The sequence below is a fragment of the Pelobates fuscus genome, chromosome 4, assembly GCF_036172605.1.
Source record: "Pelobates fuscus isolate aPelFus1 chromosome 4, aPelFus1.pri, whole genome shotgun sequence".
NCBI classification, from domain to species: domain Eukaryota; kingdom Metazoa; phylum Chordata; class Amphibia; order Anura; family Pelobatidae; genus Pelobates; species Pelobates fuscus.
In genome coordinates, this window is record NC_086320.1 from 355,894,220 (window position 1) to 355,912,721 (window position 18,502).

Genomic DNA, 18,502 nt, shown 5'->3' on the forward strand with positions numbered 1-18,502 from the left:
ATAACCCGATCCGCAATCATGGCCAAATCGAGAGAGCTGGGCACCATCCACTTTGAAGGCTGTGAAATAGCCATATACGGAGACCTCCCTTTTGCCGTCCTTGCAGTCAAGAGACAGCTGATACCGGTGGCCAGACAGCTGAGAGATGCGCGGATCAGATATCGGTGGGGAGTGGACGGCTCTCTGCTAGTTGCACAGGGTAACGACATACTTACCCTCTCATCTCCTGAGAACAAAGAGACTCTCCTCCAAAAACCGACAGCTACCTCAATAATACCAGCGAAAGTCCAGAAGCCAGGGATAGGCACACAGGGACTCACCAGAATTCACCCATTAAACCCACAAGCTCGACCCCTGGCTAAACCACGTCTCCTGTAGCTACACCTCACTCACAGCGGTCCTCTAAGACCACTAGCTACCTGACAACGAGTCATAATAGCTGCCCAACATTCCACAGTCCATAAATATAAACACATAATAAAGTTAACGGCAAATGCAGCCACACACTGACCACATCTTAGCCCCCAACCAGAGAAAGTCTATTTATCTTTAAGTTACTTGATACCTTTCAGTTAAGTGTTTTATGTTATATGCTAGTACTAGGAGTATCACACACCTCACCCAACGAGACTGTCTTTTGAAGAGACCACACATACTGGGAGCAATTCTCCTTTTTGGTTCTTAAGCATTTAGTTCACCTGTTTATATTCCTTAGTGCACGTGTACTACAGAGTTAATGGTTTTCTCTACACTTACATGCCTGCTACTGAGCAGAGTCCTAGAAGCTAACATGTATAGGCCGCATTGCACACTGATATGTCGCTACCTACTTATGTATTGATATATGAGTTGTCTGGATTATATGTTGTTTATGTTACATATCTAACCTTGTCACCTTATGCCTTGACACATAGTTTATCATATTTTACCACACACCACACCCAACGGGACTGTCTTTTGAAGAGACCACACATAAGGGTAGCAGCTTACCTTCTTAGTTCTTAAGTATTTACAAATACAAAAAGAGAAGTCCTGCGCTAAAGCAGCAAGGACTACAACACACATCAGCCCCAATATGTAGTAAAAACCAAAGAAAAGAAAATGTTACTTGCGCTTTTTCCTTAATCCCTATGTATATTTAGACAAATGGAGGTCATTTAGTTGCTCCAATGGCCATTGGAGGGATGCCCGCCTGCCAACGTCAAGGCAGACCCCCCCTAAGCGGGTCCTAACACTGACCCTTCAGCCTGCTTCCTTGAGCTTCTGGCAAAGATATCTCTAATGAGACAGAAAGGGGTATTTTTTATATACACCCCTTTACTTATTAACCCTTAATAGGGAACACATGGGATGGGTAGCAGCATTGTAACCAGGCTGTGTGATACAAAGTAAATACAAATACAAAAAGAGAAGTCCTGCGCTAAAGCAGCAAGGACTACAACACACATCAGCCCCAATATGTAGTAAAAACCAAAGAAAAGAAAATGTTACTTGCGCTTTTTCCTTAATCCCTATGTATATTTAGACAAATGGAGGTCATTTAGTTGCTCCAATGGCCATTGGAGGGATGCCCGCCTGCCAACGTCAAGGCAGACCCCCCCTAAGCGGGTCCTAACACTGGTTACAATGCTGCTACCCATCCCATGTGTTCCCTATTAAGGGTTAATAAGTAAAGGGGTGTATATAAAAAATACCCCTTTCTGTCTCATTAGAGATATCTTTGCCAGAAGCTCAAGGAAGCAGGCTGAAGGGTCAGTGTTAGGACCCGCTTAGGGGGGGGTCTGCCTTGACGTTGGCAGGCGGGCATCCCTCCAATGGCAATTGGAGCAACTAAATGACCTCCATTTGTCTAAATATACATAGGGATTAAGGAAAAAGCGCAAGTAACATTTTCTTTTCTTTGGTTTTTACTACATATTGGGGCTGATGTGTGTTGTAGTCCTTGCTGCTTTAGCGCAGGACTTCTCTTTTTGTATTTGTATTTACTTTGTATCACACAGCCTGGTTACAATGCTGCTACCCATCCCATGTGTTCCCTATTAAGGGTTAATAAGTAAAGGGGTGTATATAAAAAATACCCCTTTCTGTCTCATTAGAGATATCTTTGCCAGAAGCTCAAGGAAGCAGGCTGAAGGGTCAGTGTTAGGACCCGCTTAGGGGGGGGTCTGCCTTGACGTTGGCAGGCGGGCATCCCTCCAATGGCCATTGGAGCAACTAAATGACCTCCATTTGTCTAAATATACATAGGGATTAAGGAAAAAGCGCAAGTAACATTTTCTTTTCTTTGGTTTTTACTACATATTGGGGCTGATGTGTGTTGTAGTCCTTGCTGCTTTAGCGCAGGACTTCTCTTTTTGTATTTGTATTTACTTTGTATCACACAGCCTGGTTACAATGCTGCTACCCATCCCACGTGTTCCCTATTAAGGGTTAATAAGTAAAGGGGTGTATATAAAAAATACCCCTTTCTGTCTCATTAGAGATATCTTTGCCAGAAGCTCAAGGAAGCAGGCTGAAGGGTCAGTGTTAGGACCCGCTTAGGGGGGGTCTGCCTGGACGTTGGCAGGCGGGCATCCCTCCAATGGCCATTGGAGCAACTAAATGACCTCCATTTGTCTAAATATACATAGGGATTAAGGAAAAAGCGCAAGTAACATTTTCTTTTCTTTGGTTTTTACTACATATTGGGGCTGATGTGTGTTGTAGTCCTTGCTGCTTTAGCGCAGGACTTCTCTTTTTGTATTTGTATTTACTTTGTATCACACAGCCTGGTTACAATGCTGCTACCCATCCCATGTGTTCCCCATTAAGGGTTAATAAGTAAAGGGGTGTATATAAAAAATACCCCTTTCTGTCTCATTAGAGATATCTTTGCCAGAAGCTCAAGGAAGCAGGCTGAAGGGTCAGTGTTAGGACCCGCTTAGGGGGGGTCTGCCTTGACGTTGGCAGGCGGGCATCCCTCCAATGGCCATTGGAGCAACTAAATGACCTCCATTTGTCTAAATATACATAGGGATTAAGGAAAAAGCGCAAGTAACATTTTCTTTTCTTTGGTTCTTAAGTATTTAGCCCACACGTGCTCCAATTTGTATGCCTTGGTGCATATGTAATACAGTGTTAACGACGATCTCTACTAGTACATGCAAATCACTGGGCAAGGTCCAAGAGACTACCACACATAGCCCACAATGCACACTGATATGTCGTAGCCTAAATATGCTTTGATATATATGTTAAATATGCTATATGTTTTATACCTACCTTTTGTAACCTTATACCTTGACGCAGATACTTTTGGAATTGGAAACTCCAATAAAATACAAATTTAAAAAAAAAAGTTTAAAAAGTTAAAACGTTGTTATAAGTTTGATTGAAATAGCTTTTGATTTCAGTAAATATGCTGCAAATACAACAAATGTCAATTTTCAGTTCTTTATAACCTATAAAGTGTTTTGAAACTTACTGTGCGTAATAATTTGGAACAGTGCATTGTAAGTTTTTTATGTTTAAAAAAAAAATACTGTTATCATTAGGAGGTTTATTCAATAATATTTGAATTGTACTCTTAATAGTTGATAACATGAGAATTAGGCTGACTGCTATTTACATCAATTATCTAGGTAAATGAGAAAAATATAATTTGCATAATTTGGAACAGGGTTTATTTGGGCATACTGGATTTTAAAATACTGTTTCTGCCCCTTTAAATTATATGGGAAAAGCATTACACCTTTGAAGTGGCACTTCGGATACAGCTGAAGTGTCATAATCGAAGTGGCCGCCATTCGAACATGTGGTGGCGACGGCCATTTTAATTCAGTCGAACAAGTTCACCTGTGTTTTGTTGTCGAGTTCATGGAACTCAAATCGGACACGCGACGGCACGAACACAGCTGAAACTTTACCTTCTCTGAACTTCAATTCTTCGACTGAAGTCTAACATCGTTCGACAATTCGAACAGCACTTGACATATGCATGAACGGTTGCCGTTCGTCTATTTGAACTGAATTTAACATTGGAAATAGACCGGCCGCACAGCCAAATTCTCTGGAACTGTTTGAAATCATGCGTGCGGTCGGTCAAAAGACACTTCCACAAAACTTTTGAACCCATGCTCTGATCTGGGTGATTTATGGGGATGTTATGTTTTGGGGTGTTTTCTAGACTTTAGGGAAAAGGTGTGTTTTTCTGCCCGTGGATAATTAGGTTATTGTATTTGCTGCTTTAATTATATCCCAGGCAGAGGGGAGGGCTTGTGTGCTGTATGTGGGAGTATCAGACATTGTATTATTCTGATTGGTTTGTGTCCTTTGTGTGCCTGTGTTCCATCAGATCCAGGGGGTGTGCCTCAGGCCTGAGGAATTGTATAAATTGTGAATGCTGGCTTACATTAAACAGACTTGTTCTACCCTTCATGAAGTCTTGGCTCATGTTTGAGGGATTGGAGAACCACACTCAGGGGATTGCTATAATCACTATACTACCCAGAGTATAATCACTAGCTCTTGTAAGAGCTGTTCCTGCTCTTTGGATTACAAGAGAGGTCTACCTACTGGAAGCTGGATCCTGGTCTTGGGTCCAGAGTGGGTGGAAGACGGCGAGATCCCAACCAAGCTGAGGCGGTTCATGTGATCTGCGGTGGTTATGGTGTCTAGTGGAGTGCTTGGAGCCCTCGGGAAGCACTAGGAGCATCCGTCAAACGGAGGTACCCAGTCAGGATGCCAGGCAATCAGTTACATTCTAAAACTACCCTCCCCCCCATGGAAAACATATGATCCAACACGACAGCCCCCACACACATGAAACCTGTTCAGCAACCACTTCACCAACTCAACCCTTCCCACCAGATTCCTGACACACTAGGCTCAATCACGGTCAGACGTGACTAGTCTGATTTTTCCCACAACCAATGGAAATTACCAACTTCCACTTTGGCGCCATTCGATGAGGAAGTACAGACCTAACACTAGAGGTTAAGGACCGTAACACAATTTGTCTACCCACCCTCTAAAGGGGCTACACATCCAAGCAAACAGGAATTCACCACGACAAAGTCCTACTCCTCCTACCCCATTTCTCTAATCCCTAGCTCTGCTTAAATAATGGTCTATAAAAAAAAAAAAAAAAAAAAAAGAACACCCTTGATAAAGGCAGCCAGGAGGTGCCGAAACGTTGGGTTTTTCCCCTTTGGATCCATGTTTCCGCCCTATTAGGTTTGTGAATTTTGATAAATAATTATTGTTGGTTATTATGTTTAGCCTATTCACTATCACTTATTGTTGTATTAAAATTGTTAATCTAATATTGACTTATTAAACCAAGATAGAGATTTTGTATGGTTTCTGGTGTGCATTCTCTTTTTTTAGTTAATTAACGGTCTATAAAATGGGCTGGATATGTACTAGCATCAATACCCGCAACAACGTAGCCAGCTCTACTCAAACCTCCCTTTTGTTCCTAACCACACATGCTACACAGAGTTTTAAAAAGAGGTTCACATTATCTGTATGCTGATTTTAAGTTTAATAATTGTGTGTTTTGGCCTTTTATTTGGATACCAAAACAATTGTCTTCCATGGAACTGTACCCATTCCCCTTTCTTTATTCTGTATCCCTTATTACTGACAAAAAATAAATAAAAAAGAATTTATATAAAAAAAACAAAAAAAAATAAAAAAAACACTGCCAGCATGATGGCTTATGTAACATACCAATAAGGAGCTTGTAATATCTGTGGATCAACTTCCTAATTGGTCTCTCCAGAACTCTGCCTCTCCAGTGTATAATGAATGCCACTATCCGGATTTGTCTTTGCTCATTGTACACTTCCTCACTCACTTCTATACTGTAAATTCTCACCTACAGACTTTCTCAAGGGCTGCCATTATTTGTATGAAAGAGCCTGTCAACCACCCCCATCAGACTTTCCACATTTCTTCAAACCTTTAATAAAGCCTTAAAGTTTGTTCAAGCAGGGTCCTCATTAGCATCCTAAATCTTTGTTTAAGTACTCTGTGTGGTGCGCCAATGCTGTATTAGCACCATAACCAGCACAGCAGGCTGTAGTGGGTATTATGCTTGCCAAGTTCCTTTCATGCAATGGGGATTTATTACACCTTAAATATATATTGGCCAGTTACATGCACTTTTCAGTCAAAGATGTAGACTTCATGAACACTGTAACCTCTAAAAAATAGTAGATTTGGGCTGAAGGACACCAACAGCATGGGAGGCATTCAACTGCAGAGGCTACACATGTATTCAGTATAATGACCAGGAACGTAAGCTACCCTTGGGCTTGATCCTTGCATGCTCCAATATCTTTTCAGATGAACAAAGAACAACTTTCTAGTTATAACGTAACTATTGCCTCTAGTGGGATCACCTTACATGGCATAGTAGTTTTCTACCATGAATGACAGTTTTCAAACAGTGCTTCTATAAACAAGTAAACAATATGAAAGTATATAGGATTTGAGATCTTTATTTTAAAACACAAATACATTTACAGCATGCAGAAACGTTGAAGTGACATTTTAACTGTCCCAATGTCAAATGTGTTTGTATGGACAGTGTTTGAGGTCTTGTTGCCATTTCATTCTAACCTATAGCGTGATACATACGCACTTTTGTGAATGTACAACAGGCAGTACCAAGTCATTCACAGTGCTCTCAAGTGGTTCTGTTCAAAGGTTCCCAGTCAGTATTTTTTTTTAATTAGGTAAATAATTTACTCACCATGAATAAATAGGATTTTACTAAATTTGTATTTTAACGCTTTTGCCATGATGAATTAAAGATTTAAAAAAAATGAAAGATAAAAAAATATGAGGTGGGGCAGGAAAATTGTTGAAAACTTTATGCAAACGTAATCCCAATGAAAGACTTGAAAACAAGATTTTCTTCTGAAATAATACAAATAAACTAAAAGCAGTTACCACAAAACAAAGCATTTTTAGAAAATATGTAAATACATAAAACTTCACCATGAAGACTTTAGGCTAGTTGGGTTTATTTAACCATAACAGATTAACAAGGTTTACATAAAATAAAAATAAAAAATAAAAATGGGGGAGGGAGACATGGGACGAAAATATTCTGCTTCATTATATGACAAGCGTTGGTATGTTCCTAACCATTTAAATATAGTTCCTGGAGATATGTAGATGTACATTTCTGAAGACCTGCAATACTCAGGAACCAGATTAGTGTTTATAATCTTGTGTCATTTTGCTTCTCTACATTTTATCAGCGCCCTTTTTGTGACAGCAAGTATTGATCATTACAGAAACTTACCAGCTTCATTGTTCCTCAACTGGAGTGTATAATAAGGGGGGATATAATGGAATAGAACGCAAAGTAGCAAACAGCACCATGGTGCAACATTTAGCCCTGTCAATCAGTAGCCAGGAACCCTTTAATGTAGGGCTCATAACAGTTCTGTACTTTATCCTACATTTGTAAACTAAAACCGCTGGGGCAGCTCAATAACAGATGCTTGTGATCCAAGTAGTGTTTATACACTGCTGAGACATAGCACGGGTTGGTTCCTACGGGACTAGGTTTATTCAAACAATGGTAGCTTGACTATGGCATAAGATGCGAATGTGGGAGGGGGGAAATAAATAAGTGTAAAAAAAGAGAAAAAGGTCACCTTCCCCAGAACTTAGGACACGAGTGCAGTGCTTCAACAAAAATTAATTTCTGACATGGATGTTCGTAACCAGTTTGAAACGAATGATTAACCTTTTCACTCAATATTAGATGGTCAAAAGGTGTTTCATGTTTAATATTTTACATACTAATATTGGGAACGGGAACCAACAAGCCACTATTTACAGTGACTACCTAAACCTAGACAAAATTCCACATGTTGGTAGTGTTATCTTAATCCAGCAAGTAATTTGACCAGTTGATTAACATGTATAGTAAAGTCATCAAGAATTACTAGTGGTTTTAAACAATTTAAGGGGAAATACTTTTATATTATATTCAGTTTCCCATAAACAAATTTAACAAAAAAAAAAAAAAAAAGAAAAAGTCTTAATAGCCACTGAGGTTTCAGTATACAATTTCTCTCATAGGCAACTTCATTTATATATAAAAAAAAAAAAAAAAAAAAAAGCTTAACTGGTAGGAAGGAGGTAGAGTGCAAATAAATGGCATTATGTACACATACAAGAAAACACGAAATAGAAATGAGCAACACTTAAATAAAGAGGTTGATTTAAAAAGTAAAAAAAAAAAAGTAAGAAAGATCAGTTAAAACCAGCCAATCATGTATAAACCCAATCAAGAGAAAAATAAAGTTGTATGCAGGGACACTAACATGAATAGACAATACAAAGATGTTGCACTCAAACTTTTTTTTTATTGGGAGTGTCAGATGAGTGTTAACCTCTGCTAATAAGATAATTCTGGGGTCAGCAGGTGTATGTCAAAATAAGAAGCATAGCTGCATAGACTAGAACTCCTCCAGAATTAAAGTGCACCAGTCCAAAAAAAAAAAAAAAAAATACATAAAAAAGGTGGCACTATATAAAGAATACAATTCTTTACATTGTGTTCATCAAATTGCAAGCAAGTTAATTATTTCAGTTTCATTCTAGATTTCTTCCCCCCCCCTCCTCTTGTGCGACTAACTCTATGCCACCAGCGTAGAGGTAAAGACAAGAAAAATGGTGGCCATATAGATTTGCAACCGCCATCATGGAGGTAAACAAAGCATTTTAATTGATCGACTTGCTGGTCTCTCTCATCTCACTGCATAAATTAAATGTATCTCGACCCAAAGAGAAAGTCATCCTCCATATGGTTTGTTAATGATGGCTCCCCTGGATTTTGGCTAGGATTCAGCCCTTTTCCCCTTAGCACACACGGTTTTTGAATGTCGATAAAACTAAGCATTCCATAGAACCACCATCAAATGGAATGTAAATCTTAGCAATGAAAAACGGATAAGTGGTATAGCATCAACAAAGACAGTCAATGGCCAGTGTACATCCTATATCACAGTAAAACTAGCAAACCAATCATGGCAATCCAATAAACCTTAATGAAGCAGAATGTTTTCACACTGTCATCCTGTACAGTTATTACCGGGACAGTATCAATGCTTCTAAACAAAGAACCCATAATTTATATAAAAAGTTTACTCCCATCTTATGTTACTACAGTTTGAAACAGACAGACAGCCACATGGCAGTAGATATCGGACAGGTAATAAATCTAAGGTTGTATTACTTGGTAGTAAATATTTCAGAGCCAGTGGCAGGTATCATTAAGCAGACTTTAGTATTTACTGTAGCCCTCTATACAAAACTACAGCATTTTTATTTACTTTTAAGTTAAGTGAAGTCGATTTTCATGGCTTTCATTACTGCTTGTATATAGTGTGGCAGTAAAGGATTTACAAAGCAAGGAAAGTGTTAATTGTTGTTCCATGTCCCCCAAAGACTACACTTTACATAAAATTAACTAGGACCTACTTAACTAGTAACTTACATTCAAACTTGGCACAGTGCAGACTAGATTTAAGACATGGAAACCAACTGCGCAGTAGATGGCGCTAGACTTTAAAAATGTTGTATAGAAGGACAACAAAATTGCACTCTAGTTTCGCTGCAAACCAAATCAGAATTTGCAAAAAAAAAATTAAAAAAGGCTGGGAGAAAGGGATGAGCTGTACAGGCCAGTTATAAATTACAATTTGAAAAACAATCCTACAATCCCAAAAGATAAGTGAATCCTCTTGACAAACACCACTGCATGATTTTCTTTTCTTATTTTTCTACTTTGAAAAACAATCCTTCAGCAGCTGAAAAAGAATTAAAAAAATAAAATAAATACATTTTAACAAATACAGATGAGTTTTCAAATAACCAATAACTGATATTGGACCACATCAATAGTAAAACTGAACTTGCAACTTAAAGTAAAATGCCAAGAATACCATGTCCCGTTAAATGAATATGACGTGAAGACACCATTTAACTGGACCGGCCTAGACCTACAGTCAGAACATTTTAAGTTTATCTAAACACAGTGCAAAAGAAATTTAGCTCATTAAGCCGTATTTACCTTCCAGTTTAGACTATATAGATCTGTATTTTACACTGTAGAAAAATTATTCATAGAGCACATTTAAACTGGCAGCACCCTCTTCACTTCTCCCACACAGCAGCTCTAACAAGCACGGAGATGGGAGGAAGGCTCAAATACTATTGAGTGAAGAATATGGATTCTTTGAAGCAGCTTGTAAAACCTGTATGAAACAGTTAACAGTACCTGTACGTGGCCATTGGGTACACAGATATTTTTACACTATCGGCATTCTTATGAAGATACAACGTTAAACATGCCGTAAGTTTAATTCGGAATATCCATCCACAGGATATATCATTAATTGTAATTATTATTGCCATACCAACAAGTGAAAAAAAAACAAAGTATTTCTGCTTGTATGCCAATAATTTAGACCCTGCCTAAAATAGTGCAAGATCCCATCGTTTTAAATGTATATTGTTTTAAAATAAATTGATCCAAAGAAACAAACAAAAAAAATTTTTTGAAAAATTGTACACAAAATTCCACATGTTGGTAGTGTTATCTTAATCCAGCAAGTAATTTGACCAATTGATTAACATGTATAGTAAAGTCATCAAGAATTACTAGTGGTTTTAAACAATTTAAGGGAAAATACTTTTATATTTTATTCAGTTTCCCATAAACAAATTTAACAAAGTTGTATTATTTAAGCCAATAGCAGAAATGTCCTGTTGTGTGCAGGACCAGCGCCACTGGAGATCGCTCTATTAGTAATTTCTACTGCACTCTGACAGCAGGCGCTGCAATGAAGAGTGAGGGCATACCTTCCAGTACAGGTTGGGGATAGATTACAGAGATCCATGTATCTGCCTAATGTAACTGGTGTGAGTGAAAGCATGGCAGTATGTACCATGGCAAGTGAGAAAAATTATAGAAGAGGGCTAATGACACCAATATTACAGGTTTACTCTATAGATCTCATACATAATTTGAGTTCAATAAAATTAATACATTGCAAGCAAGCATTGGGGCACCAATTCTATCATATTTCTACCTCGTTGCTGTGTAGCTAAGTGTTTTGTTTAGAATACTCAGAATGTATAATCTCCCCTAAACATAAGGCAACCACCCTTTTAGACATTTTAAAATTACCATTACAGAACACTAGGAGGCAGCCTTGAGTATCTTTCATAGATTACATGACTATACTCCTACACTTTCAATGGAGGAAAATAAATATAAATAAAAACCAACCTTATACTTTCTCTTGTTTGTTAGCACCTCCACGAATAGACACCAGCTGACTATTTTGAGGGAATACATTTCCTGCCCGATTGGCATTTGGGTGAGTGGGTGACGCAGCTGGATGCTGTCCAGGGCGGATAGGCTTAGCTGGGGACAAAAAAAATAAATAAAAAAAATTAAAAAGACTTAAATAACTAGAAAGACACAAAAAAGGAACCATTTAAATAAACACTGAAAGGAAATGCGTTTAATAAATCAATGTTTATAACTACTAGCATGTGAAAACATTAACATATTGATTACTTTTATGGTTCAGCCACTTACACCGTTTTTAGCATCAAATGTATTTGAACACAAAAAGGTGCATCGACTTTCATTTTATACTGTGTATTAACTAATTAGGACTTGGTTTGAAAGCTACACATTATTTCATGGAGTCCAGTTGCACATGGTGGAAACCTGGACTCCTCCCTCACCCCACTCCTATTATTCGAATCCACCTAACCTAATCAACTCCTCCCGTTAATCCCTGCTCAGCATGTCTACCATAATCAACAATCAAATCCATTTCAAACAATTCTGATACAGTACATCCTCTTTGACAATAATTAAAAATCTACATAAATAAGTGGTTAAAATGGCAATAAAACATGAAATATGAAGGACATTCATAGAAAGAAAATTAAGAAGGATTTATTGAATTTACCAATCTGTGCTGAATGTCCTCTTCTAGCCATATTCTTGGACCTCACTGCTTCTTTAATACGGTCAACCTCTTGCTGATACCGTTTACGATCACGAGATGCATTTTCTTTGGCTTCCTTTAGTGCAGACTCCAAGGCCTTAACTCGTTCAGCTGTAGCTCTAAGTCGTTTTTCCAGCTTTGGAAGCTCACACCGCAGATCTGCATTATCACGAACCAACTGTATAGAAGGATTACAATATCATGCTTGACATAAATGTATTGCAAGCCATTAAAACAGTTTCACTAAGCAGATAGCAGAGCAGCATGTAGGCGTTCTATATTCAGGCTAAATCCTTATATTTTAAATCCATACCTGTTTGTGGACTTTTGTGAGCTGCTCAAGGTTATTCTCAAGAAAAGAAATCTTCTGTTTCTGGGCAGCACTACCTCCAGTGTCGTCAGAGTCCATCTCAGCGCTCTACACACAAAAGAGAGTGATGGATGATGAACTGAAAAGTCTCAAACTTTTTATAGCAAAGAAGAAAGTAGGATACTCACTTTTTTAACTCGTGTAGTCAAGTCTTGTACAAAAAGCTTCCTAAGATTATGTAATGTCTGAAGTTCTTTAGCCTATGGTGGAAAGAGAAAATTACTTTGAATAAAACAGGTTAAAAATCAAAACTAGCACAATATGTAAAGTGGTTAACTAACTTACAACGGTCTCTTCCAGCCCCTTCAGATCCTGCCTTGCTTGTTCTCTTCTATCTTGCATGACACTGCAATAACAAAATATAAAAACCTTTATATTATAAATAGAAGTATAAATAAAATACAATACATATAAATGAAGTTGAAATAGCTTCATGTTTGGCATCAAGTACTAATGGCTTTAACAAATTACAATTTGTATTACAGAAGCAAGCTTTTATTTCAGTACAGCCTATTGCTTCAAATTTCCACTATATTAAAAGGGCTCTTCCAAGCATTATAACCGCTACAGCTCGTTGTAGCCTTTATGATGCCAAGAGTAGAGTGGTGCCATTAGGGAGCAAAACGTTGAGCAACAGTTTGACTTGTCAGAGTCCTGCTGGGTGCAGAGCCTCCCCAATAACATGTGAGCTGCACCCTGCTTCAGCAGAGTGTTAGAATGCCAATCCTGCCATCCATTCATTCGCTGAGACCCTCAGCTCAGTGCTCTATGCCAATGAATAAAAGTCGGTGCAAGGAATATCCAGAGGACGAGGCAGCTAGCCTAAATATCTCAGTATGTGCTGTGTTTCATAGACATACAGGCTCCTTGCACCGTACCACTATAAAAAATTTTTTAAAAAATGTCCATGCTGCTTGGAGTAATATGTTGTTCATATATGGATATATGCAACTAAAAATTCTGTACAAGATATTTCAAGTAACAGACGTAATGTTTTCAATCATCCAGTTCTAAATGTGCTAGACATGAAAATGGATCAATATGAATATTTAAAAATTTGGTATTTTCACATTTGTAGACTATTACTCACGTGAGATCATGCAATTTTTTGCTTTTTTCTTGGTCTGCAAATTTTAACTTTTCGTGCTCTACTCTTAATCTTTCCTGTTCAAGCATCATCTTCTGATTTTGGCTGCAAAAAAAGAGGTAAGACATCATTAACATATGTACCCAGAGCAATCAAACAATGCAATAACAGCACAGGCATTTTTTATTTTTATTTTATTTTTTTAAAATCAAAAATGTGATGTTTATATTTGAAGCAAAACACACACACCATAATAAACATTAATAGCAGTACTTTTATGGACTTCTTGGTAAAGAAAACAAAAATCGCTATTTAGTCAATGTTTCCGTTTTAGTAAACTCTCTGCAGGACCAGGTCTTAAAGAAAGTTTGCGATATCAAAATGCAACACTAAATCGAGAGTTTTCTTTACCAAGAAGTCCCTAGAATACGTTTTTTAAGTAGTGTTGATTATCTGCTAAACGTTGCAACAGGCAAAATATTAAAGTAAGTTTTTCTGCATGTTTATATTTCCATTCATCATTCTGGCAAAGCAAAAAGGGGACTTAACTTTTGCATTGTTACAATTCAATCCTTTACAGCAGACAAAGGTGTATTATGAAAACTAATGTATATATAAATCATAAACAAGACTTACTCTTGAAGCTCAGTGATAAGTTTCTCCTTGGTATCAATCTCATCCCTGAGACTGCTCAGCTGTTTCTGATGAGTCTCCCGATGGCTCTGGATTTGCTGCTCCACGGCATGCTGCAAGATAGCCAGATTTAATGTTACTTCACACAGATTACCTACTCGAACAGATGGCTAACAAGCAAAACATGACCAAGGAGGGTCAATATCTTGTTTTACCCCACGTACTGGGGGGACAGACTGCCCATGCTTTGCCAATCATAGCCTAGCAAGGTATGCGGTTATATGTACTTTTGCGAGAGCTGGAGAGTTTCAGGTCTGTATTCCTAATGCTACAGCCCTAATCGATCATACATTTATAAACACATACCTATATAAATATAAACGTAGGCACACATTCGCCAACATGTAATCACTGATTCTATATGGCAGACAGTGACAGCACTGCACATGTGCAAATGATATCACAGTATGTTACAGTATAAGAGCTTTCAAACACAGAGGGCTTAGAGACATGGCATGAAGCTGCACTTCAAAGCATTTATTTAGTTTAATATTGGGTCTTGGGGGAGGACAGGGTGGCTAGCACTGAAGGCACTATAACTTCAATAACATGACTTTTTAAAAGTGCCTACAGTGTTCCTTTAACTCCAGTTATGACAGGCCTGCAACATATTTTCTTGATCTGGGTGAAGCCTACATTGTGAATGTACAACTTGGCAATCTTTGAAGAGGAGCAGCACTGGCTCAGGAGGAATTGTCCATGGAGTCTCACAATGAATTAGAATGTGTGCTTACTAATTTCACACTAAAGAGTGTACCTAACATACAAAATAAGGTGTGTTGCTTTATATTTTGGGGGTAACATTATGCAAGAAAAGATCACAAGACTAACACTGCATCTGTACATACCTTGACTTCATTTGCAGTCTGTACTTTATTTAGGTGTTCTTTCTCCATTTCATGGAGTTTTTCTATAAACAAACGAAAATATAAGATTAGCAGATAAAAAGAATATATTTCCTCCATTCATGTCAAACTATACTTTTTTTCCCTCAACTAACTGAACTCCTCCGCTATGCGTACAGACAAAATCTGAACGGTGTGTCTGGAGGACAAGGTTGAGAAGCATTGCCTTACACATCTCCCTGGCAAGGAAGAGAATAATCAGAACAGAATTTGGATGGGTTTGCAGAAGACTAATTCATCTCAACAACACTTGTACTATTGTATAGTGTAAGCTCTAGACATTGTAACTATTTCACCATAGAATAGATAATACCTGGAGTACTCTAGCACTATCACCCCATTCAGTATTAAACCATTTTCAATCTTTTTAACACCTACAGAAGGCCCTTGCTGCCTTGGCAGAGGGAAACTTTGCACTTGTTTAGCCATGCCAATTCATAGTAATAGCCAGTTGTGATGAGCTGAAAACAATCAGCTGGAACCCTCAGCCAATCACCACCACCCACTGCTGTTCAGGCTAATGCGTATTCACTAGCACGCACAGTACAAAGAGCATGGGCTATTGATGACTTGTTTAGCGTTAAACCATTAAAAACAGTTTAACACAATGGAACAGCAGGCTATGGCCATTAATTTCAATTAGGTGAAGCAGTTACAGTGCCTACAGTGTTCAAAAGATAGAGCAGGTTTAGTGCTATAATAAAGCCTGGCTTCTGGTATACTCCAAAGAAATTATAGGTTGGAAACATACCACCGGCAGCTTATCCATAGAGCAGTTTACCTACTCTATATTTATGAGTATTTACAACAATTATTATTTTAGCATTTTTTATTTCAGAGAGCACTATTATCGGCCTTTTTATATTTTTGTTATTTTGGGTTCAACATAACTACCCTTCCTTCAGACAATAAAACCACTGTACACTACTATAACTGGAGCTGGTCGTAGCTCCATTAAATGTGAGTATGATACAATTTTATTATATACACACACACACCACACCTATACTGATTTATTGCACTACTGGATTTCTTGTTCTTTTTGTTTTACATATCTTTACGGATTTTATTAAGGAACCTACTTTCCAGTAGAAGAATCTTCCATCTACCCATTAACTTTTATTGCATTTAAAGGGATATTCCTTTTTATTTTGTACAGTTCCTACGGTGTCCATTTGAATCTCATACTTACTACAGTTATGTTTCTTTCTTTTTCTCTTAAGAAAAAGGAGAACAAATATAACCAAGAAATAAAGCATAACAAACGGCTATGAACGGTGTTGATGCCCCAAGCTCATACAGCAGCTCATGAGATAGGGAGTCTAGGAGCACTTCATTTCAAAGCAAACCACTTCTATCAAATAAGGCCTGCTGCATGGAGACTGCATTATTGCTAATGATCATTAAATTAAGATTCAAAAAAATTTAACAGATTCAATGATGAGACTCTTATAGTTTACATGAAAGGAAAGCTGCAAATCTTATAATCATGTACTTAAGAAGAGCTGACGTAGGCATATTGTTAAATCTCTAGTTACATGAATCCAAGTGAGATACCCACAGTCATTATTTAAGCCTTTAACGCTGCCTCTCCCTGTCTAACGAACACTGACTAAGTATATAAACTCCCCAGACCAGATATTCTAGAAAGCAGCATGTAAGAAACATTTGAAGGGATGCCCCACCCTGCGCCCGCAGCTTCACAAGTTCCTCGTTAAGAGAATCCACAGACTCCTCCATCTGTCTCTTCTTCTGTTCAACATTCTGAACATATTCCGTCAGGGACTTGATCTTGGCCTCATGCTTTAAGGAGATACAAAATGGATTGTAATTAATGCTAGGAGCCACATCACTTTTCTTCCAGCTTCTAAACACTCAGACATCACTACAAATTGTTATCCTTTTGTGTATGCTTGAAAAAGGGCCTTTTACCTACCGCACAGACTAAGATGAAAACACTTATAAAGGGATTTGAAATCGCATATACTTTGTTTTTGTTAAATGATATTACTCATTTTGTATCTTGTCTATTTTCTACTACAATCTCTGTGGATTATATTGTCCATTACCTTGCTGGGATATACAGCAGTTAAAGACTGGCCATTTTGATTGGGTTTTAAAAATGTTTGTGGTGTGACTGTTCTATTTCTTTTAAATTATTGGTAAGCAATATAAAAGACTTGGCAATCCACGGTATACCAGACTCATGGCTCTGACTACGGAGTAATAATATAAATATATATACACACATACACACATATTTTTGTGAGTTTTGCAATTTGTGTTTAGTGAGCAAGTTGCTGGATCTTGTATGTGGGTGGATTCATATAAATATATAACTAAAAAATAAATTTCCAATGAAAATCTGGATTACACAGAGGAACATTTAATGTATGGTACACGGACAGTACACTGGATATATACCTGGGAGATGAGTAGCTGGCACGAAGCCAGTTCTTTGTCATTCTCATCCATTTTCTTATTACTCTCGCTTTGTGTGCTCTCCAACTGCTTGCAGCGTTTCACCATGGTTTTCACTTCTGATTTCATTTTACTGATATACAGACGTGCAACTGTGAACTCCTCGTCAATCATCCCACTTACTTCAGGTTGCTGAACACACACAAAAAAAGAAAATCACCAAAATAGACAGACAAATAAAACCAACAAGTCACAAACACATTACTGCACTTCCACATGATTCTGTATACTGAACATGGCCCCCTCTGCATTTGTAAACAGGACTAGACATTATACAGGGAAGGAGAAGAGGAAAAGGTGGGAAAAAATAAACCCCACCCCCCAAAAACAATGCTTTACTTTTTGCCATATGCAGAAAGCCACTTTTAGTCTTTGGTAAAAATTCGAATTCATTTAGAACTGTTAAAAGGTAACACAACACACTACTAATGGGCCTTTCTGGTGGTGTCTGCAGGATTCATAATGTCTCACCTTAACATCATGGTTTCCCACTGCAATTCCAATTTCAGCCAAATCTTTCAACAAGGACGTCATCATCTCTGTAGCCCTTTTCTTTTGATGATTTGTCATTTCTTTCAGTTTCTGCAGCTCAGAGTCTAAACTTGACAAAATGGTCTAAACAGAAAGGGGGAGACATATTAAGTCAGCATACACTTACCAAGCAAGTAGTGCTTTTTAATTACTATTGCAATTAAATGTTCTTTCAAATTTAGTCTAGAAACAATGATGGAACTCAAACTATAGTTCAGAGCTATAGAAGAAGAAATACAAAACCACCCATTTAAACGGGAACATTAATAAAACTATTTAAAATATTTTTTTCTTAAATTTGCAGAACATGGTTGCTGGCTTATAAAATAGCAATTGTGGATGTAATATTTCATAATTACATGTTAACAGAATACGTTACATTGTAACGCTGCTTTGT

At 37.7% G+C, this 18,502-nt stretch overlaps 1 protein-coding gene across 1 annotated transcript in view; it reads right to left on the bottom strand.

The window, feature by feature from the left end:
- Positions 1-8,295: 8,295 nt before the first annotated feature.
- The window catches only part of KIF5B (kinesin family member 5B), a 47,409-nt gene continuing 37,202 nt past the window's right edge, over positions 8,296-18,502 (bottom strand). The window contains exons 15-26 of the mRNA XM_063452617.1: positions 18,046-18,189; positions 17,518-17,706; positions 16,779-16,896; positions 15,037-15,098; positions 14,132-14,241; positions 13,499-13,600; positions 12,694-12,754; positions 12,537-12,608; positions 12,352-12,456; positions 12,000-12,216; positions 11,303-11,440; positions 8,296-9,818 (exon numbers count right to left, since the gene is read on the bottom strand). Coding sequence (XP_063308687.1) covers positions 11,304-11,440; positions 12,000-12,216; positions 12,352-12,456; positions 12,537-12,608; positions 12,694-12,754; positions 13,499-13,600; positions 14,132-14,241; positions 15,037-15,098; positions 16,779-16,896; positions 17,518-17,706; positions 18,046-18,189 — 1,317 coding nt within the window. The 3' untranslated portion in view covers positions 8,296-9,818; position 11,303. The remainder of the gene's footprint in view (positions 9,819-11,302; positions 11,441-11,999; positions 12,217-12,351; positions 12,457-12,536; positions 12,609-12,693; positions 12,755-13,498; positions 13,601-14,131; positions 14,242-15,036; positions 15,099-16,778; positions 16,897-17,517; positions 17,707-18,045; positions 18,190-18,502) is intronic.